The sequence below is a fragment of the Leptodactylus fuscus genome, chromosome 7 (assembly GCF_031893055.1).
Source record: "Leptodactylus fuscus isolate aLepFus1 chromosome 7, aLepFus1.hap2, whole genome shotgun sequence".
Classification (NCBI taxonomy): Eukaryota; Metazoa; Chordata; class Amphibia; order Anura; family Leptodactylidae; genus Leptodactylus; species Leptodactylus fuscus.
The window spans coordinates 155,206,972-155,231,705 of NC_134271.1; the positions used below are offsets into that span (position 1 = coordinate 155,206,972).

Sequence of the window (24,734 nt, forward strand, 5' to 3'; positions counted from 1 at the left end):
TAATATATGGGACACAGTATGTAGTATATGGCGTGTACTATACAGTACGTGATGCTACTTTATATAGCATGTGTGTATGTATAATATATGGGACACATTATGTAGTATATGGCGTGTACTATACAGTACGTGATGCTACTTTATATAACATGTGTGTATGTATAATATATGGGACACAGTATGTAGTATATGGCGTGTACTATACAGTACGTGATGCTACTTTATATAGCATGTGTGTATCTATAATACATCAGACACAGTATGTAGTATATGGCGTGTACTATACAGTACGTGATACTACTTTATATAACATGTGTGTGGTATATGTTTAGGGGAGTGCTATATGTATAATATATCAGACACAGTATGTAATACTGTATATGGGGTGTTCTATGTAGGGAGCACAGACTAAGCGCCTGAATGATTTGGGGTACATGTAGTGCGGTCTGTACCCCCCTCCCTGTTGGATATGACAGGGGAGGGTCTGTGTCATATACAAGGTCTGCTATATACCAGTAGAGCCCATTTTTGAGCAGATTTCGGCAGAAGAGCCCGCCTCCCATTGAGCCATGGAGGAAATGCACTTCCTTCCCCTGGGAGAGCCTGTTTTGTGAGGACTGTCTGACGTGACTTGTAATCGCTCACATATCAGTTTCCAGCATCCCACAGCCCTCCAGCCCCGGCCATTGTTCCCGTACCCACAGCTGAGGGTCCCAGGCCGCCCGTCTGTCCCTCTATACGTGCAGCGAGACCACTGGACTATGAGAAGAAGACAACCCCTGGTAGAACTTCTATAGACCATCTCCACAAGACGCCCCACCAGGCTGGACGCCATCCCCAGGTATCTGCTTCCCAAAAACGGTCCGGAAAACAATCAAAATACCCTCGGCGAGGAGACATCGCGGTCAGTCGGTGACTACCAGGACAAGACTGGGACAGAAGCCACCCTTAGGAGCCCCTGAACCCAACTCAAAAATAAATTTGGAGACCCTGGCAACGGTGGGGGCCAGGGAAGCGGGTATTAGTCACTGGATTTTGGGGACACCTGGATAGTGCTAGCCCTGGACTTGGGGCCCCTGTGGCCCTTGGGTTGTTGGAATATTCCTTCCATTCCTGCCTGTGGTCATGGCCAAGTGGTTTAAGGATCTCCCCTTGTCACTGAAGAATGTCTCGGACAGATCCAAGCCTGGACTACCAGGAGCCAGGACCCTCCCAAAAGTCGGGGCCTCCCGTAAGAATTCTTGCCCGGATTCGGCCGGACCCCAAAGTTCCTCAGTGAAGAACCGCAAGAACTCGTCATCTGACGGGCAGGGAAAGGGTGCCAAAGATGGCAGCCGACTATCTAGGGAGGGAATTCAAAGCTTCTTACAAGGCAGGAGTCGAAAAAACTCAAGGGATGAGGTGGGAATCCTCCGGGCCCCTAAGGGACACAGCACCTACATTAACCGCCTCATCAAGGTGGACCCCAGCTTGCAAGAGAAGAACGGAAGGAATTTTCAAGATGAAGAAGAACCGGGGCAAGACCAAGAGAAAGGCATCAAAGAGGAGACGGTGAGTCCAACACTTCTTCAGGATCTTGGTGCTCTGCCCCTAGTGGTCAAGTGATGTAATGGCAGCGCTCTACAATATCATTAACCTTTACACACCAATAACTCTCTAACAAGATGGCGCCTGAACAGGAGAGTCGGCGGCCATGACTGAAAGGCTTAGATTTGTGACTTGCAGGTGTGGTCTCCTATAAGTATATAGTCCCTGTAAGATATATTTACTTATGTCCCCTATTTAGATAATTATTTTAGAGGATTACGCCGACCCCTACGACGCCACACGTACTAAAGGTCAGCGGGATGCCGAGAGGGTTGGTGAAAATGACGGGTACATGGAACCGTACGATGCCCAACAGATGATAACAGGTAAGTCACCATGGTAGGAACGAGAGAGAAATATTGTCATCACTGGATAAGGCTTACTGTGTTGTAGTGACATCATCAGTGACATCACCGCTCTCTGTATATAGTGATATATTTCATCAGTGACATCACCACTCTCTATATATAGTGATATATTACATCAGTGACATCACCGCTCTCTATATATAGTGATATATTACATCAGTGACATCACCGCTCTCTATATATAGTGATGTATTACATCAGTGACATCACCGCTCTCTATATATAGTGATATATTACATCAGTGACATCACCGCTCTCTATATATAGTGATATATTACATCAGTGACATCACCGCTCTCTGTATATAGTGATATATTACATCAGTGACATCACCGCTCTCTATATATAGTGATATATTACATCAGTGACATCACCGCTCTCTATATATAGTGATATATTACATCAGTGACATCACCACTCTCTATATATAGTGATATATTACATCAGTGACATCACCGCTCTCTATATATAGTGATATATTACATCAGTGACATCACCGCTCTCTATATATAGTGATATATTACATCAGTGACATCACCGCTCTCTCTATATAGTGATGTATTACATCAGTGACATCACCGCTCTCTGTATATATGACATCAGTGGCGGATCCAGGGTTTGCGGAGCCCTGGGCAATTGACTTTGGCGGGCCCTACGCGCAGCGCGCCGCAGCAAATTAGGCCCCACCCATTGTTGACTCCGCCCATTATCATTCATTTTTCATGTGATTCCACACAGTATAATCCTCCTACAGTCACCCGTAAATTATATGTCCCCCCTCCATCTCTCCCCATTTTCATATACACCCTTCATCTACCCCTAGTTTCATGTCCCCCCCCTCTATCTCTGTCCCCAGTTTCATGCCATTCTCCCCCTTTATCTGCCCACAGTTTCATGTCCCCCCCTGTCTCTGCCCCAGTGTCATGCCGTTCTCCCCCCCTCTATCTGCCCCAGTGTCATGCTGTTCTCCCCCCCTCTATCTGCCCCAGCGTCATACTGTTCTCACACACACTCACCTTCCCTCGTTCCCTCGCAGCTCTCTCCCTCATACACATATTGTAGGCGCGATGTGACATCATCACATCGCGACTACAAATGCCGGAGCTCAGCGTTAAAACAGGAGCTGAGCTGTGACACCTCGTGCTTTAAACGCCTATGTATTCAGCTCATCGGCGTCCGTAGGACGCCGATGAGTTGAAATCGGGACATGCTGACCCAGGGCCGGCTCCAGGTTTTTATGGGCCCTTGGGCGACAGAGCCTCAGTGGGCCCCCTTGTAAAGGAGGCGGGGGGGAGTCGAGACACTGTGCGTCGCAGATGAAACGAGTGACGTCATGAAGGAGTGTGGCATCACCAACGCCATACCTCCTAATTTTTAATGAGTAGAAAGAGGGGTAAAATGTGCGGCGCGCTCTGCGTGCCGCGGCAAATTTGGCTCCACCCACTTTTATGTTGATTCCACCCAGTCTCATTCATTTATCATGTGCTCCCACACAGTATAATCCTCCTACAGTCACCCGTAAATTATATGCCCCCCTCCATCTCTCCCCCAGTTTCATATACACCCTTCCTCTGTCCCCAGTTTCATGTCCCCCCCTCCATCTCTGTCCCCAGTTTCATCACGTTCTCCCCCTTCATCTGCCCACAGTTTCATGTCCCCCGTCTCTGCCCCAGTGTCATGCTGTTCTCCCCCCTCCATCTGCCCACAGTTTCATGTCCCCCCTCCATCTGCCCCAGTGTCATGCTGTTCTCCCCCCTCCATCTGCCCCAGTGTCATGCCGTTCCCCCCCCCCCTTCATTTGCCCCCCAGTTTCATTGGGCCCCCTCCTTCTCTGTCCCCAGTTTCATGCCGTTCTCTCCCCACCCCCTTCATCTTCTCCAGTGTCATGCCGTTCCCCCCTCCCCTTCATTTGCCCCCCAGTTTCATGGGCCCCCTTCATTATGTTCCACCTTAATATGTAATACAAAACAAACACTTACACTCACCTTCTATCACTCACCTTCCCTCGTTCCCCTGACGCTCCTCTCTCTCTCCCTCCAATCACATACGCGATGCAGGAGCTGTGAGATCAGCTCCTGCTTAGCTCCGGACCGGCTTGCGTGTGTAAGCGTGATGTGATGACGTCATCGCGCCTACACACGCAAGCCGGGCCGGAGCTTTAAAGCAGGAGCTGAGGTCACAGCTCCTGCTTTAATCGCGTATGTATTCCAGCTCATCGGCGGACGGACGCCGATGAGCTGAAATCGTGACAGGCAAGTGCCGGGGGGCCCCCAGAGGCTCTGTGGGCCCTAGCACTTGCCCAACTGCCGAGCTGACCGGAACCATTTTGTTAGGGCCGGGCCGTGAGGCAGTTGACATCAGTGACATCACCGTTCTCTGTATATATGACATCAGTGACATCACCGCTCTCTATATATAGTGATATATTACATCAGTGACATCACCGCTCTCTCTATATAGTGATATATTACATCAGTGACATCACCGCTCTCTATGTATATGACATCAGTGACATCACCGCTCTCTCTATATATAGTGATATATTACATCAGTGACATCACCGCTCTCTGTATATATGACATCAGTGACATCACCGCTCTCCTAGGAGGTGTCTCCATGCTCCCACCACTCTTTCGGTGACAGATCGCTCTCCCCCAGCCCGGTCTCTGTGTTTCTCCCTCGTTCCCTCTATTATAGGTAATGGTGACACAAACAAGCTGTGTGGACGGATATAGACATTAACCCTTTCATAGCTATCACATCAGTCCCATGGAATCGCTGGACAGCGGACGCTGAGGTTGTAGTTTATGCCCTTGTGCTACAGCTAAGACGTGTATCCTCCAATCTCTTCCCCCAGGAGGAGCTGCAGCTTCCTGCCCCCCCATCCCCATGTCCCAGTGCCGTACCCGCAGTGTGCGATCACCTCATACATATACGTTATATACATCAGACATGGTTTATTCCTGTATATTATATAAGGAATAATATTTGTGTACCGTATTGGCCAGTGGATATGAAATATAACAATTGAGAGTCTTCATGAGGTGATCCCTTTAATAATAATAATGAGGACAGATTACAAGCTTTCGCGGCTCCCGGCCCCTTCCTCAGGCTTGGTATGACACAACTTCTGAAGGAAGGAGATTTATGTACAGAGAGACCCCTAGGACTAGAATGTTTGGTGGGAGAGTGGACGGCCTTTGGTACATACAAGTACACAATCCATCAGTTACAACATTCACTGTGCAGCCACAATGACATGTCCCCTGTATTCTGCGTTTCGGTACGATTCCGAGGATACCTCATTTATATGGTTTATTTACATTTTAATTTTAACCCCTTAAAAAAATCCAAAACTGTGTTAAAAATTTTTTCTCTAAAAGTCACCATTATCCGACAGCCGTAACTTTCTTATAATTCCGTGTACGGGGATGTATAGTGCGTCTTTTCTTGCGGGGCTGGGTGTACTTTTCGGTTCTACCACTTTGGGGAATTGCTTTTGCTTTGATCACATTGTATTCAAATTTTTATGAGTAATAAAACTGTGAAAAAATTGGCAGTTTTGACTCTTTTTTCCGCTACGGCGAAATATTTTTATAGATTTGTAGAGCGGGCGATTTCGGATACAGGGAGAACTAACATGTAGGGGTGTCACAGTATTTAACCACTTTTATATGTGTTCTAGGGAAAGGGGGGGATTTGAACTTTTAATATTTTTAATTTTTTTTACTTTTTTAAAAACTTTTTTTTGCATTTGTTAGATCCCCTAGGGGTCTGATCACGGAACGCTAATGCATTGCAAAATGCTGGCACTTCTATTGCAGGCTGCCTAGCATAGCCTGCAATAGAAGCAATAGAATGACAGGCTGGGGAACCTTCTTAAGGCGCCCGGCTGTCATAGCACGGTACTAGTATGGTGGATTCCAGGAAGGGGTTAATAACTCCGATCTTGGTATTCTGGTGGCCCTGGTGATTTGGTTTTCGCTGTTCTTGGATGGTAACCCTGCCTCAAGAATGTGTTTCTGAGGCCTCCAAGGTGTTCGTCTCTATCTGCAGGGTTAGAACATATGTGATGGTATCTGATAGCCTGGCTGTATACAATGGATTTCTTTATGTGTTTCGGATGAAAGCTGTCCCATCTTAGGTAGGTAGGGCGGTCAATCGGCTTCCGATACAGCGATGTCTCAAGTTTATTGTCCTGTATCTTGATGACTGTGTCCAGGAAGTTTATTTCAGTAAAGGAAACTTAGGATGCGGATGAACTCGCACCGTCACACAATCACAGAGAATGGACCTCCCCGCAACACTTAAAACACTCCTGCAATCAGGATCATTATATCACCAATCACATGAACATTTTGGTATTAAGGGGAAATTTCAAAACCAAAAACAACAGAAAAGTGTATGAATATAAGCTGATGACTTTGGATGACACACTCCAGGGGGGTTGAATCTGTCACACGGGTTTATGGCCTTCTACAGGAACAAGAACAAGCCCTCACATCACTGATCAAAGCCGCCATAAAGCCGCTCATTGTCCTGATAAGGAGCTTGTGCACTGATGGATTGTGTACTTGTATGTACCAATGACTGTCCACCGTATATACTCGAGTATATACAGTACTCTCCCACCAAACATTCTAGTCCTAGGTGTCTGTACATAAATCTGCTTCCTTCAGAAGTTGTGTCATACCAAGCCTGAGGAAGGGGCCGAGAGCCGCGAAAGCTTGTAATCTGTCCCCATTATTATTAAAGGGATGAACTAATGAAGACTCTCAAGATTTATATTGTATATTATATGTAATCCATCTTAGGCTGTGTCATCAACGAATGCAGATGGATAGTAGTATGTAATACCTATGTATCCACCAGCATATCTGTACTGTACACCAGGCGTTCTGTAGGCATGGGATGTAATGTAATATATCAATATATATAGAGAGCGGTGATGTCACTGATGTAATATATCACTATATATAGAGAGAGTGGTGATGTCACTGATGTAATATATCACTATATATATAGAGAGTGGTGATGTCACTGATGTAATATATCACTATATATAGAGAGCGGTGATGTCACTGATGTAATATATCACTATATATAGAGAGCGGTGATGTCACTGATGTAATATATCACTATATATATAGAGAGAGTGGTGATGTCACTGATGTAATATATCACTATATATATAGAGAGTGGTGATGTCACTGATGTAATATATCACTATATATAGAGAGAGCGGTGATGTCACTGATGTAATATATCACTATATATAGAGAGTGGTGATGTCACTGATGTAATATATCACTATATATAGAGAGTGGTGATGTCACTGATGTAATATATCACTATATATAGAGAGAGCGGTGATGTCACTGATGTAATATATCACTATATATATAGAGAGCGGTGATGTCACTGATGTAATATATCACTATATATAGAGAGCGGTGATGTCACTGATGTAATATATCACTATATATAGAGAGCGGTGATGTCACTGATGTAATATATCACTATATATAGAGAGAGCGGTGATGTCACTGATGCAATATATCACTATATATAGAGAGTGGTGATGTCACTGATGTAATATATCACTATATATAGAGAGAGCGGTGATGTCACTGATGTAATATATCACTATATATAGAGAGCGGTGATGTCACTGATGTAATATATCACTATATATAGAGAGCGGTGATGTCACTGATGTAATATATCACTATATATAGAGAGTAGTGATGTCACTGCTGTAATATATCACTATATATAGAGAGCAGTGATGTCACTGATGTAATATATCACTATATATAGAGAGCGGTGATGTCACTGATGTAATATATCACTATATATAGAGAGCGGTGATGTCACTGATGTAATATATCACTATATATAGAGAGCGGTGACGTCACTGATGTAATATATCACTATATATAGAGAGTGGTGATGTCACTGATGTAATATATCACTATATATAGAGAGTGGTGATGTCACTGATGTAATATATCACTATATACAGAGAGTGGTGATGTCACTGATGTAATATATCACTATATATAGAGAGCGGTGATGTCACTGATGTAATATATCACTATATACAGAGAGCGGTGATGTCACTGATGTAATATATCACTATATATAGAGAGCGGTGATGTCACTGATGTAATATATCACTATATATAGAGAGCGGTGATGTCACTGATGTAATATATCACTATATATAGAGAGAGCGGTGATGTCACTGATGTAATATATCACTATATATAGAGAGTGGTGATGTCACTGATGGAATATATATCTATATATAGAGAGCGGTGATGTCACTGATGTAATATATCACTATATATAGAGAGAGCGGTGATGTCACTGATGTAATATATCACTATATATAGAGAGAGCGGTGATGTCACTGATGTAATATATCACTATATATAGAGAGCGGTGATGTCACTGATGTAATATATCACTATATATAGAGATTAGTGATGTCACTGATGTAATATATCACTATATATAGAGAGTGGTGATGTCACTGATGTAATATATCACTATGTATAGAGAGAGTGGTGATGTCACTGATGTAATATATCACTATATATAGAGAGCGGTGATGTCACTGATGTAATATAGCACTATATATAGAGAGTGGTGTTATCACTGATGTAATATAGCACTATATATAGAGAGCGGTGATGTCACTGATGTAATATATCACTATATATAGAGAGTGGTGATGTCACTGATGTAATATATCACTATATATAGAGAGCGGTAATGTCACTGATGTAATATATCACTATATATAGAGAGCAGTGATGTCACTGATGTAATATATCACTATATATAGAGAGCGGTGATGTCACTGATGTAATATATCACTATATATAGAGAGCGGTAATGTCACTGATGTAATATATCACTATATATAGAGAGCGGTGATGTCACTGATGTAATACATCACTATATATAGAGAGCGGTGATGTCACTGATGTAATATATCACTATATACAGAGAGCGGTGATGTCACTGATGTAATATATCACTATATATAGAGAGCAGTGATGTCACTGATGTAATATATCACTATATATAGAGAGCGGTGATGTCACTGATGTAATATATCACTATATATATAGAGAGCGGTGATGTCACTGATGTAATATATCACTATATATAGAGAGCAGTGATGTCACTGATGTAATATATCACTATATATAGAGAGCGGTGATGTCACTGATGTAATATATCACTATATATAGAGAGCGGTGATGTCACTGATGTAATATATCACTATATATAGAGAGCGATGATGTCACTGATGTAATATATATCGCTCTAGTGATGGAGGTGATGTCATGAAGGTACAGGCTGTATCTCACACTGTCAGATCACTGGATACAGTATGTGTCTTTGCTGTACTGTGTGAGGTTATAATAACCATGTTATAATAGACCACTAATATCCTATAAAGTACAGCGGGTGGTTTCTGGGGTATCTTCCATCTCTGCTACTATTTTCTTCAGTTTTGTAGGTTCGGGGCTCTCCTGTACCTCGCGCCTCATTCCTCTTTGAGCACAGAAAGGCAGTTTTTGCTCATTCCAATGTTGGGGAGGAAAATGTCACCGCTGGTAATCCTCTGTGAGTGACTCGGATCCCCCCGGTACTAGTTGTATACTGTATATGTGTTGACGTGACTACTGATGATGTCACTGCTGGTAATCCTCTGTGAGTGACTCGGATCTCTCCGGTACTAGTTGTATATTGGATATGTGGTGATGTGACTACTGATGATGTCGCCGCTGGTAATCCTCTGTGAGTGACTCGGATCCCTCCGGTACTAGTTGTATACTGTATATGTGGTGACGTGACTACTGATGATTCACCACTGGTAATCCTCTGTGAGTGCCTCGGATCCCTCCGGTACTAGTTGTATACTGTATATGTGGTGACGTGATTACTGATGATGTCACCGCTGGTAATCCTCTGTGAGTGACTCGGATCCCTCCGGTACTAGTTGTATACTGTATATGTGGTGACGTGACTACTGATGATTCACCACTGGTAATCCTCTGTGAGTGACTCGGATCCCTCCGGTACTAGTTGTATACTGTATATGTGGTGACGTGACTACTGATGATGTCACCACTGGTAATCCTCTGTGAGTGCCTCGGATCCCTCCGGTACTAGTTGTATACTGTATATGTGGTGACGTGATTACTGATGATGTCACCGCTGGTAATCCTCTGTGAGTGACTCGGATCCCCCCGGTACTAGATGTATACTGTATATGTGGTGACGTTACTACTGATGATGTCACAGCTGGTAATCCTCTGTGAGTGACTCGGATCCCTCCGGTACTAATTGTATACTGTATATGTGGTGACGTGACTACTGATGGTGTCACCGCTGGTAATCCTCTGTGAGTGACTCGGATCCCTCCGGTACTAGTTGTATACTGTATATGTGGTGACGTGATTACTGATGATGTCACAGCTGGTAATCCTCTGTAAGTGACTCGGATCCATCTGGTACTAGTTGTATAATGTATATGTGGTGATGTGACTACTGATGATGTCACCGCTGGTAATCCTCTGTGAGTGACTCGGATCCATCCGGTACTAGTTGTATAATGTATATGTGGTGACGTGACTACTGATGATGTCACAGCTGGTAATCCTCTTTAAGTGACTCGGATCCCTCCGGTACTAGTTGTATACTGTATATGTGGTGATGTGACTACTGATGATGTCACAGCTGGTAATCCTCTGTGAGTGCCTCGGATCCATCCGGTACTAGTTGTATAATATATATGTGGTGATGTGACTACTGATGATGTCACAGCTGGTAATCCTCTGTAAGTGACTCGGATCCATCTGGTACTAGTTGTATAATGTATATGTGGTGATGTGACTACTGATGATGTCACCGCTGGTAATCCTCTGTGAGTGCCTCGGATCCCTCCGGTACTAGTTGTATACTGTATATGTGGTGACATGACTACTGATGATGTCACAGCTGGTAATCCTCTGTGAGTGACTCGGATCCCTCCGGTACTAGTTGTATACTGTATATGTGGTGACGTGATTACTGATGATGTCACTGCTGGTAATCCTCTGTGAGTGACTTGGATCCATCCGGTACTAGTTGTATAATGTATATGTGGTGACGTGACTACTGATGATGTCACCGCTGGTAATCCTCTGTGAGTGACTCGGATCCCTCCGGTACTAGTTGTATACTGTATATGTGGTGACGTGACTACTGATGATGTTACCGCTGGTAATCCTCTGTGAGTGACTCGGATCCCTCCGGTACTAGTTTTATACTGTATATGTGGTGACGTGACTACTGATGATGTCACTGCTGGTAATCCTCGGTGAGTGCCTCGGATCCATCCGGTACTAGTTGTATAATGTATATGTGGTGATGTGACTACTGATGATGTCACCGCTGATAATCCTCTGTGAGTGCCTCGGATCCATCCGGTACTAGTTGTATACTGTATATGTGGTGACGTGACTACTGATGATGTCACCGCTGGTAATCCTCTGTGAGTGACTCGGATCCCTCCGGTACTAGTTGTATAATGTATATGTGGTGACGTGACTACTGATGGTGTCACCGCTGGAAATCCTCTGTGAGTGACTCAGATCCCTCCGGTACTAGTTGTATACGGTATATGTGGTGACGTTACTACTGATGATGTCACCACTGGTAATCCTCTGTGAGTGACTCGGGTCCCTCCGGTACTAGTTGTATACTGTATATGTGGTGACGTGACTACTGATGATTCACCACTGGTAATCCTCTGTGAGTGACTCGGATCCCTCCGGTACTAGTTGTATACTGTATATGTGGTGACGTGATTACTGATGATGTCACTGCTGGTAATCCTCTGTGAGTGACTCGGATCCCTCCGGTACTAGTTGTATGCTGTATATGTGGTGACGTGACTACTGATGATGTCACTGCTGGTAATCCTCTGTGAGTGACTCGGATCCCTCCGGTACTAGTTGTATACTGTATATGTGGTGACGTGACTAATGATGATGTCACAGCTGGTAATCCTCTGTGAGTGACTCGGATCCCTCCGGTACTAGTTGTATACTGTATATGTGGTGACGTGAATACTGAAGATGTCACCGCTGGTAATCCTCTGTGAGTGACTCGGATCCCTCCTGTACTAATTGTATATTGTATATGTGGTGACGTGACTACTGATGATGTCATCGCTGGTAATCCTCTGTGAGTGACTCGGATCCCTCCGATACTAGTTGTATACTGTATATGTGGTGACGTGATTACTGACGATGTCACAGCTGGTAATCCTCTGTGAGTGACTCGGATCCCTCCGGTACTCGTTGTATACTGTATATGTGGTGACGTGACTACTGATGATGTCACCGCTGGTAATCCTCTGTGAGTGACTCGGACCCCTCCGGTACTAGTTGTATACTGTATATGTGGTGACGTGACTACTGATGGTGTCACCGCTGGTAATCCTCTGTGAGTGACTCGGATCCCTCCGGTACTAGTTGTATACTGTATATGTGGTGACGTGACTACTGATGATGTCACCGCTGGTAGTCCTCTGTGAGTGACTCAGATCCCTCCGGTACTAGTTGTATACGGTATATGTGGTGACGTTACTACTGATGATGTCACCACTGGTAATCCTCTGTGAGTGACTTGGATCCCTCCGGTACTAGTTGTATAATGTATATGTGGTGACATGACTACTGATGATGTCACCGCTGGTAATCCTCTGTGAGTGCCTCGGGTCCCTCCGGTACTAGTTGTATACTGTATATGTGGTGACATGACTACTAATGATGTCACAGCTGGTAATCCTCTGTGAGTGACTCGGATCCATCCGGTACTAGTTGTATAATGTATATGTGGTGACATGACTACTGATGATGTCACCGCTTGTAATCCTCTGTGAGTGCCTCGGGTCCCTCCGGTACTAGTTGTATACTGTATATGTGGTGACGTGACTACTAATGATGTCACCGCTGGTAATCCTCTGTGAGTGACTCGGATCCCCCCGGTACTAGTTGTATACTGTATATGTGGTGACGTGACTACTAATGATGTCACCGCTGGAAATCCTCTGTGAGTGACTCAGATCCATCCGGTACTAGTTGTATACTGTATATGTGGTGACGTGACTACTGATGATTCACCACTGGTAATCCTCTGTGAGTGACTCGGATCCCTCCGGTACTAGTTGTATGCTGTATATGTGGTGACGTGACTACTGATGATGTCACTGCTGGTAATCCTCTGTGAGTGACTCGGATCCCTCCGGTACTAGTTGTATACTGTATATGTGGTGACGTGACTAATGATGATGTCACAGCTGGTAATTCTCTGTGAGTGACTCGGATCCCTCCGATATTAGTTGTATACTGTATATGTGGTGACGTGACTACTGAAGATGTCACCGCTGGTAATCCTCTGTGAGTGACTCGGATCCCTCCGGTACTAATTGTATATTGTATATGTGGTGACGTGACTACTGATGATGTCATCGCTTGTAATCCTCTGTGAGTGACTCGGATCCCTCCGATACTAGTTGTATACTGTATATGTGGTGACGTGATTACTGATGATGTCACAGCTGGTAATCCTCTGTGAGTGACTCGGATCCCTCCGGTACTAGTTGTATACTGTATATGTGGTGACGTGACTACTGATGATGTCACCGCTGGTAATCCTCTGTGAGTGACTCGGACCCCTCCGGTACTAGTTGTATACTGTATATGTGGTGACGTGACTACTGATGTTGTCACCGCTGGTAATCCTCTGTGAGTGACTCGGATCCCTCCGGTACTAGTTGTATACTGTATATGTGGTGACGTGACTACTGATGATGTCACCGCTGGTAGTCCTCTGTGAGTGACTCAGATCCCTCCGGTACTAGTTGTATACGGTATATGTGGTGACGTTACTACTGATGATGTCACCGCTGGTAATCCTCTGTGAGTGACTTGGATCCCTCCGGTACTAGTTGTATAATGTATATGTGGTGACATGACTAGTGATGATGTCACCGCTGGTAATCCTCTGTGAGTGCCTCGGGTCCCTCCGGTACTAGTTGTATACTGTATATGTGGTGACATGACTACTAATGATGTCACAGCTGGTAATCCTCTGTGAGTGACTCGGATCCATCCGGTACTAGTTGTATAATGTATATGTGGTGACATGACTACTGATGATGTCACCGCTGGTAATCCTCTGTGAGTGCCTCGGGTCCCTCCGGTACTAGTTGTATACTGTATATGTGGTGACGTGACTACTAATGATGTCACCGCTGGTAATCCTCTGTGAGTGACTCGGATCCCCCCGGTACTAGTTGTATACTGTATATGTGATGACGTGACTACTAATGATGTCACCGCTGGAAATCCTCTGTGAGTGACTCAGATCCCTCCGGTACTAGTTGTATACTGTATATGTGGTGACGTGACTACTGATGATTCACCACTGGTAATCCTCTGTGAGTGACTCGGATCCCTCCGGTACTAGTTGTATGCTGTATATGTGGTGACGTGACTACTGATGATGTCACTGCTGGTAATCCTCTGTGAGTGACTCGGATCCCTCCGGTACTAGTTGTATACTGTATATGTGGTGACGTGACTAATGATGATGTCACAGCTGGTAATCCTCTGTGAGTGACTCGGATCCCTCCGGTACTAGTTGTATACGGTATATGTGTTGACGTGACTACTGAAGATGTCACCGCTGGTAATCCTCTGTGAGTGACTCGGATCCCTCCGGTACTAATTGTATATTGTATATGTGGTGACGTGACTACTGATGATGTCATCGCTTGTAATCCTCTGTGAGTGACTCGGATCCCTCCGATACTAGTTGTATACTGTATATGTGGTGACGTGATTACTGATGATGTCACAGCTGGTAATCCTCTGTGAGTGACTCGGATCCCTCCGGTACTAGTTGTATACTGTATATGTGGTGACGTGACTACTGATGATGTCACCGCTGGTAATCCTCTGTGAGTGACTCGGACCCCTCCGGTACTAGTTGTATACTGTATATGTGGTGACATGACTACTAATGATGTCACAGCTGGTAATCCTCTGTAAGTGACTCGGATCCCTCCGGTACTAGTTGTATACTGTATATGTGGTGACGTGATTACTGATGATGTCACAGCTGGTAATCCTCTGTAAGTGACTCGGATCCATCTGGTACTAGTTGTATAATGTATATGTGGTGATGTGACTACTGATGATGTCACAGCTGGTAATCCTCTGTGAGTGCCTCGGATCCATCCGGTACTAGTTGTATAATGTATATGTGGTGATGTGACTACTGATGATGTCACAGCTGGTAATCCTCTGTAAGTGACTCGGATCCATCTGGTACTAGTTGTATAATGTATATGTGGTGATGTGACTACTGATGATGTCACCGCTGGTAATCCTCTGTGAGTGCCTCGGATCCCTCCGGTACTAGTTGTATACTGTATATGTGGTGACATGACTACTGATGATGTCACAGCTGGTAATCCTCTGTGAGTGACTCGGATCCCTCCGGTACTAGTTGTATACTGTATATGTGGTGACGTGATTACTGATGATGTCACTGCTGGTAATCCTCTGTGAGTGACTTGGATCCATCCGGTACTAGTTGTATAATGTATATGTGGTGACGTGACTACTGATGATGTCACCGCTGGTAATCCTCTGTGAGTGACTCGGATCCCTCCGGTACTAGTTGTATACTGTATATGTGGTGACGTGACTACTGATGATGTTACCGCTGGTAATCCTCTGTGAGTGACTCGGATCCCTCCGGTACTAGTTTTATACTGTATATGTGGTGACGTGACTACTGATGATGTCACTGCTGGTAATCCTCGGTGAGTGCCTCGGATCCATCCGGTACTAGTTGTATAATGTATATGTGGTGATGTGACTACTGATGATGTCACCGCTGGTAATCCTCTGTGAGTGCCTCGGATCCATCCGGTACTAGTTGTATACTGTATATGTGGTGACGTGACTACTGATGATGTCACCGCTGGTAATCCTCTGTGAGTGACTCGGATCCCTCCGGTACTAGTTGTATAATGTATATGTGGTGACGTGACTACTGATGGTGTCACCGCTGGAAATCCTCTGTGAGTGACTCAGATCCCTCCGGTACTAGTTGTATACGGTATATGTGGTGACGTTACTACTGATGATGTCACCACTGGTAATCCTCTGTGAGTGACTCGGGTCCCTCCGGTACTAGTTGTATACTGTATATGTGGTGACGTGACTACTGATGATTCACCACTGGTAATCCTCTGTGAGTGACTCGGATCCCTCCGGTACTAGTTGTATACTGTATATGTGGTGACGTGATTACTGATGATGTCACTGCTGGTAATCCTCTGTGAGTGACTCGGATCCCTCCGGTACTAGTTGTATGCTGTATATGTGGTGACGTGACTACTGATGATGTCACTGCTGGTAATCCTCTGTGAGTGACTCGGATCCCTCCGGTACTAGTTGTATACTGTATATGTGGTGACGTGACTAATGATGATGTCTCAGCTGGTAATCCTCTGTGAGTGACTCGGATCCCTCCGGTACTAGTTGTATACTGTATATGTGGTGACGTGAATACTGAAGATGTCACCGCTGGTAATCCTCTGTGAGTGACTCGGATCCCTCCTGTACTAATTGTATATTGTATATGTGGTGACGTGACTACTGATGATGTCATCGCTGGTAATCCTCTGTGAGTGACTCGGATCCCTCCGATACTAGTTGTATACTGTATATGTGGTGACGTGATTACTGACGATGTCACAGCTGGTAATCCTCTGTGAGTGACTCGGATCCCTCCGGTACTCGTTGTATACTGTATATGTGGTGACGTGACTACTGATGATGTCACCGCTGGTAATCCTCTGTGAGTGACTCGGACCCCTCCGGTACTAGTTGTATACTGTATATGTGGTGACGTGACTACTGATGGTGTCACCGCTGGTAATCCTCTGTGAGTGACTCGGATCCCTCCGGTACTAGTTGTATACTGTATATGTGGTGACGTGACTACTGATGATGTCACCGCTGGTAGTCCTCTGTGAGTGACTCAGATCCCTCCGGTACTAGTTGTATACGGTATATGTGGTGACGTTACTACTGATGATGTCACCACTGGTAATCCTCTGTGAGTGACTTGGATCCCTCCGGTACTAGTTGTATAATGTATATGTGGTGACATGACTACTGATGATGTCACCGCTGGTAATCCTCTGTGAGTGCCTCGGGTCCCTCCGGTACTAGTTGTATACTGTATATGTGGTGACATGACTACTAATGATGTCACAGCTGGTAATCCTCTGTGAGTGACTCGGATCCATCCGGTACTAGTTGTATAATGTATATGTGGTGACATGACTACTGATGATGTCACCGCTTGTAATCCTCTGTGAGTGCCTCGGGTCCCTCCGGTACTAGTTGTATACTGTATATGTGGTGACGTGACTACTAATGATGTCACCGCTGATAATCCTCTGTGAGTGACTCGGATCCCCCCGGTACTAGTTGTATACTGTATATGTGGTGACGTGACTACTAATGATGTCACCGCTGGAAATCCTCTGTGAGTGACTCAGATCCATCCGGTACTAGTTGTATACTGTATATGTGGTGACGTGACTACTGATGATTCACCACTGGTAATCCTCTGTGAGTGACTCGGATCCCTCCGGTACTAGTTGTATGCTGTATATGTGGTGACGTGACTACTGATGATGTCACTGCTGGTAATCCTCTGTGAGTGACTCGGATCCCTCCGGTACTAGTTGTATACTGTATATGTGGTGACGTGACTAATGATGATGTCACAGCTGGTAATTCTCTGTGAGTGACTCGGATCCCTCCGATATTAGTTGTATACTGTATATGTGGTGACGTGACTACTGAAGATGTCACCGCTGGTAATCCTCTGTGAGTGACTCGGATCCCTCCGGTACTAATTGTATATTGTATATGTGGTGACGTGACTACTGATGATGTCATCGCTTGTAATCCTCTGTGAGTGACTCGGATCCCTCCGATACTAGTTGTATACTGTATATGTGGTGACGTGATTACTGATGATGTCACAGCTGGTAATCCTCTGTGAGTGACTCGGATCCCTCCGGTACTAGTTGTATACTGTATATGTGGTGACGTGACTACTGATGATGTCACCGCTGGTAATCCTCTGTGAGTGACTCGGACCCCTCCGGTACTAGTTGTATATTGTATATGTGGTGACGTGACTACTGATGATGTCATCGCTGGTAATCCTCTGTGAGTGACTCGGATCCCTCCGATACTAGTTGTATACTGTATATGTGGTGACGTGATTACTGACGATGTCACAGCTGGTAATCCTCTGTGAGTGACTCGGATCCCTCCGGTACTAGTTGTATACTGTATATGTGGTGACGTGACTACTGATGATGTCACCGCTGGTAGTCCTCTGTGAGTGACTCAGATCCCTCCGGTACTAGTTGTATACGGTATATGTGGTGACGTTACTACTGATGATGTCACCACTGGTAATCCTCTGTGAGTGACTTGGATCCCTCCGGTACTAGTTGTATAATGTATATGTGGTGACATGACTACTGATGATGTCACCGCTGGTAATCCTCTGTGAGTGCCTCGGGTCCCTCCGGTACTAGTTGTATACTGTATATGTGGTGACATGACTACTAATGATGTCACAGCTGGTAATCCTCTGTGAGTGACTCGGATCCATCCGGTACTAGTTGTATAATGTATATGTGGTGACATGACTACTGATGATGTCACCGCTTGTAATCCTCTGTGAGTGCCTCGGGTCCCTCCGGTACTAGTTGTATACTGTATATGTGGTGACGTGACTACTAATGATGTCACCGCTGATAATCCTCTGTGAGTGACTCGGATCCCCCCGGTACTAGTTGTATACTGTATATGTGGTGACGTGACTACTAATGATGTCACCGCTGGAAATCCTCTGTGAGTGACTCAGATCCATCCGGTACTAGTTGTATACTGTATATGTGGTGACGTGACTACTGATGATTCACCACTGGTAATCCTCTGTGAGTGACTCGGATCCCTCCGGTACTAGTTGTATGCTGTATATGTGGTGACGTGACTACTGATGATGTCACTGCTGGTAATCCTCTGTGAGTGACTCGGATCCCTCCGGTACTAGTTGTATACTGTATATGTGGTGACGTGACTAATGATGATGTCACAGCTGGTAATTCTCTGTGAGTGACTCGGATCCCTCCGATATTAGTTGTATACTGTATATGTGGTGACGTGACTACTGAGGATGTCACCGCTGGTAATCCTCTGTGAGTGACTCGGATCCCTCCGGTACTAATTGTATATTGTATATGTGGTGACGTGACTACTGATGATGTCATCGCTTGTAATCCTCTGTGAGTGACTCGGATCCCTCCGATACTAGTTGTATACTGTATATGTGGTGACGTGATTACTGATGATGTCACAGCTGGTAATCCTCTGTGAGTGACTCGGATCCCTCCGGTACTAGTTGTATACTGTATATGTGGTGACGTGACTACTGATGATGTCACCGCTGGTAATCCTCTGTGAGTGACTCGGACCCCTCCGGTACTAGTTGTATATTGTATATGTGGTGACGTGACTACTGATGATGTCATCGCTGGTAATCCTCTGTGAGTGACTCGGATCCCTCCGATACTAGTTGTATACTGTATATGTGGTGACGTGATTACTGACGATGTCACAGCTGGTAATCCTCTGTGAGTGACTCGGATCCCTCCGGTACTCGTTGTATACTGTATATGTGGTGACGTGACTACTGATGATGTCACCGCTGGTAATCCTCTGTGAGTGACTCGGACCCCTCCGGTACTAGTTGTATACTGTATATGTGGTGACGTGACTACTGATGGTGTCACCGCTGGTAATCCTCTGTGAGTGACTCGGATCCCTCCGGTACTAGTTGTATACTGTATATGTGGTGACGTGACTACTGATGATGTCACCGCTGGTAGTCCTCTGTGAGTGACTCAGATCCCTCCGGTACTAGTTGTATACGGTATATGTGGTGACGTTACTACTGATGATGTCACCACTGGTAATCCTCTGTGAGTGACTTGGATCCCTCCGGTACTAGTTGTATAATGTATATGTGGTGACATGACTACTGATGATGTCACCGCTGGTAATCCTCTGTGAGTGCCTCGGGTCCCTCCGGTACTAGTTGTATACTGTATATGTGGTGACATGACTACTAATGATGTCACAGCTGGTAATCCTCTGTGAGTGACTCGGATCCATCCGGTACTAGTTGTATAATGTATATGTGGTGACATGACTACTGATGATGTCACCGCTTGTAATCCTCTGTGAGTGCCTCGGGTCCCTCCGGTACTAGTTGTATACTGTATATGTGGTGACGTGACTACTAATGATGTCACCGCTGATAATCCTCTGTGAGTGACTCGGATCCCCCCGGTACTAGTTGTATACTGTATATGTGGTGACGTGACTACTAATGATGTCACCGCTGGAAATCCTCTGTGAGTGACTCAGATCCATCCGGTACTAGTTGTATACTGTATATGTGGTGACGTGACTACTGATGATTCACCACTGGTAATCCTCTGTGAGTGACTCGGATCCCTCCGGTACTAGTTGTATGCTGTATATGTGGTGACGTGACTACTGATGATGTCACTGCTGGTAATCCTCTGTGAGTGACTCGGATCCCTCCGGTACTAGTTGTATACTGTATATGTGGTGACGTGACTAATGATGATGTCACAGCTGGTAATTCTCTGTGAGTGACTCGGATCCCTCCGATATTAGTTGTATACTGTATATGTGGTGACGTGACTACTGAAGATGTCACCGCTGGTAATCCTCTGTGAGTGACTCGGATCCCTCCGGTACTAATTGTATATTGTATATGTGGTGACGTGACTACTGATGATGTCATCGCTTGTAATCCTCTGTGAGTGACTCGGATCCCTCCGATACTAGTTGTATACTGTATATGTGGTGACGTGATTACTGATGATGTCACAGCTGGTAATCCTCTGTGAGTGACTCGGATCCCTCCGGTACTAGTTGTATACTGTATATGTGGTGACGTGACTACTGATGATGTCACCGCTGGTAATCCTCTGTGAGTGACTCGGACCCCTCCGGTACTAGTTGTATACTGTATATGTGGTGACGTGACTACTGATGTTGTCACCGCTGGTAATCCTCTGTGAGTGACTCGGATCCCTCCGGTACTAGTTGTATACTGTATATGTGGTGACGTGACTACTGATGATGTCACCGCTGGTAGTCCTCTGTGAGTGACTCAGATCCCTCCGGTACTAGTTGTATACGGTATATGTGGTGACATGACTACTAATGATGTCACAGCTGGTAATCCTCTGTGAGTGACTCGGATCCATCCGGTACTAGTTGTATAATGTATATGTGGTGACATGACTACTGATGATGTCACCGCTGGTAATCCTCTGTGAGTGCCTCGGGTCCCTCCGGTACTAGTTGTATACTGTATATGTGGTGACGTGACTACTAATGATGTCACCGCTGGTAATCCTCTGTGAGTGACTCAGATCCCTCCGGTACTAGTTGTATACTGTATATGTGGTGACGTGACTACTGATGATTCACCACTGGTAATCCTCTGTGAGTGACTCGGATCCCCCCGGTACTAGTTGTATACTGTATATGTGATGACGTGACTACTAATGATGTCACCGCTGGAAATCCTCTGTGAGTGACTCAGATCCCTCCGGTACTAGTTGTATACTGTATATGTGGTGACGTGACTACTGATGATTCACCACTGGTAATCCTCTGTGAGTGACTCGGATCCCTCCGGTACTAGTTGTATACTGTATATGTGGTGACGTGACTACTGATGATGTCACTGCTGGTAATCCTCTGTGAGTGACTCTGATCCCTCCGGTACTAGTTGTATACTGTATATGTGGTGACGTGACTACTGATGATGTCACTGCTGGTAATCCTCTGTGAGTGACTCTGATCCCTCCGGTACTAGTTGTATACTGTATATGTGGTGACGTGACTAATGATGATGTCACAGCTGGTAATCCTCTGTGAGTGACTTGGATCCCTCCGGTACTAGTTGTATACGGTATATGTGGTGACGTGACTACTGAAGATGTCACCGCTGGTAATCCTCTGTGAGTGACTCGGATCCCTCCGGTACTAATTGTATATTGTATATGTGGTGACGTGACTACTGATGATGTCATCGCTTGTAATCCTCTGTGAGTGACTCGGATCCCTCCGATACTAGTTGTATACTGTATATGTGGTGACGTGATTACTGATGATGTCACAGCTGGTAATCCTCTGTGAGTGACTCGGATCCCTCCGGTACTAGTTGTATACTGTATATGTGGTGACGTGACTACTGATGATGTCACCGCTGGTAATCCTCTGTGAGTGACTCGGACCCCTCCGGTACTAGTTGTATACTGTATATGTGGTGACGTGACTACTGATGGTGTCACCGCTGGTAATCCTCTGTGAGTGACTCGGATCCCTCCGGTACTAGTTGTATACTGTATATGTGGTGACGTGACTACTGATGATGTCACCGCTGGTAGTCCTCTGTGAGTGACTCAGATCCCTCCGGTACTAGTTGTATACGGTATATGTGGTGACGTTACTACTGATGATGTCACCGCTGGTAATCCTCTGTGAGTGCCTCGGGTCCCTCCGGTACTAGTTGTATACTGTATATGTGGTGACGTGACTACTGATGATGTCACCGCTGGTAATCCTCTGTGAGTGACTCGGATCCCTCTGGTACTAGTTGTATGCTGTATATGTGTTGACGTGACTACTGATGATGTCACCGCTGGTAATCCTCTGTGAGTGACTCGGATCCCTCTGGTACTAGTTGTATGCTGTATATGTGTTGACGTGACTACTGATGATGTCACCGCTGGTAATCCTCTGTGAGTGACTCAGATCCCTCCGGTACTAGTTGTATACGGTATATGTGGTGACGTTACTACTGATGATGTCACCGCTGGTAATCCTCTGTGAGTGACTTGGATCCCTCCGGTACTAGTTGTATAATGTATATGTGGTGACATGACTACTGATGATGTCACCGCTGGTAATCCTCTGTGAGTGCCTCGGGTCCCTCCGGTACTAGTTGTATACTGTATATGTGGTGACGTGACTACTGATGATGTCACAGCTGGTAATCCTCTGTGAGTGACTCGGATCCCTCTGGTACTAGTTGTATGCTGTATATGTGGTGACGTGACTACTGATGATGTCACCGCTGGTAATCCTCTGTGAGTGACTCGGATCACCCCGGTACTAGTTGTATACTGTATATGTGGTGACGTGACTACTGATGATGTCACCGCTGGTAATCCTCTGTGAGTGACTCGGATCCATCCGGTACTAGTTGTATAATGTATATGTGGTGACGTGACTACTGATGATGTCACAGCTGGTAATCCTCTGTGAGTGCCTCGGATCACCCCGGTACTAGTTGTATACTGTATATGTGGTGACGTGACTACTGATGATGTCACCGCTGGTAATCCTCTGTGAGTGCCTCGGATCCCCCCGGTACTAGTTGTATACTGTATATGTGGTGACGTGACTACTGATGATGTCACCGCTGGTAATCCTCTGTGAGTGCCTCGGATCCCTCCGGTACTAGTTGTATAATGTATATGTGGTGACGTGACTGTCACGGAGCAAAGGTATACGTCTTCCTCCGGAGGATATCTTGAATCAACACGGACGCAAGAGGTCGGGAGACAACAGCAATTTATTGTAATCCACAAAGTTAGTAGCCGGCGGCGGTCACATCAACCGTAATAACAATAAGTCCACAGAAGTCACAATCCAATGATAGCTTTGGTTCCTTGGTCCTGTAACTATATCCTGGCTCTCTGCAGAGCTGTGCACAGGCCGGCTAACACATACTAACTGCTAGCTACATCTATATACTAAACTGTTACTTCCTATATCTGGGGGTGGGAGGGCTGAGTCACAGATCCTTCCCCCCTCACCTATACCAAGGAGAGCAGACTCCCTGTCTACTATGGACAATGCACCATCCAACATCTTCTTGGAGACACTGATCAGATTATCTCCACCCATTGTCCTCACTGGTCCTCACTAGTTAGAGGTATTTGCATACAATGTGCTAACACACTAGACCCTAATCAGCCAACTACACATTGATGTATATAACAGGTTAGAGAATACATTCCACATGAAATATATATTACACATGGCCTATAGTATAGACTCTAACCATCCCGTGACAACCCCTCCCCCTCTCAAAACATGTGCATGACACAATTGGCCTACACAGGTAAATTGGGGAATGCACATCAGTCTCTATAGCTCATATGTCCTCCTGCCGGGATAACCCATCTGCGTTCTGGTGTTGGTTCCCTCGGCGGCGCTGAATGGTAAAGTTGTAGGGTTGAAGGGCTGGCATCTGGCAGAAAATCCGGTGGATCCATGTTGGCGTCTCTCTGAGCTTGGCTTCGGGTCACTGCTCCCACAAAGTGGCACTGTAGATTTCCAACATCGTTGCCTAACAGAACATCGGCCGGCAGCCCGCTCATCACACCAATTGTGCATCGTTTTGGTCCATAACCATAGTCGAGTTCCACGGTAGCTTTAGGAATATGTTTCCGAGTACCCCCTGCCAACTTGATAGAAATGC

At 45.4% G+C, this 24,734-nt stretch overlaps 1 protein-coding gene across 1 annotated transcript in view; it reads left to right on the forward strand.

Annotated features, from left to right (window-relative positions):
- Positions 1–560: 560 nt before the first annotated feature.
- SHE (Src homology 2 domain containing E) overlaps positions 561–24,734 on the forward strand; it is a 36,013-nt gene continuing 11,839 nt past the window's right edge. The window contains exons 1-2 of the mRNA XM_075283325.1: positions 561–1,551; positions 1,787–1,913. Coding sequence (XP_075139426.1) covers positions 1,126–1,551; positions 1,787–1,913 — 553 coding nt within the window. The 5' untranslated portion in view covers positions 561–1,125. The remainder of the gene's footprint in view (positions 1,552–1,786; positions 1,914–24,734) is intronic.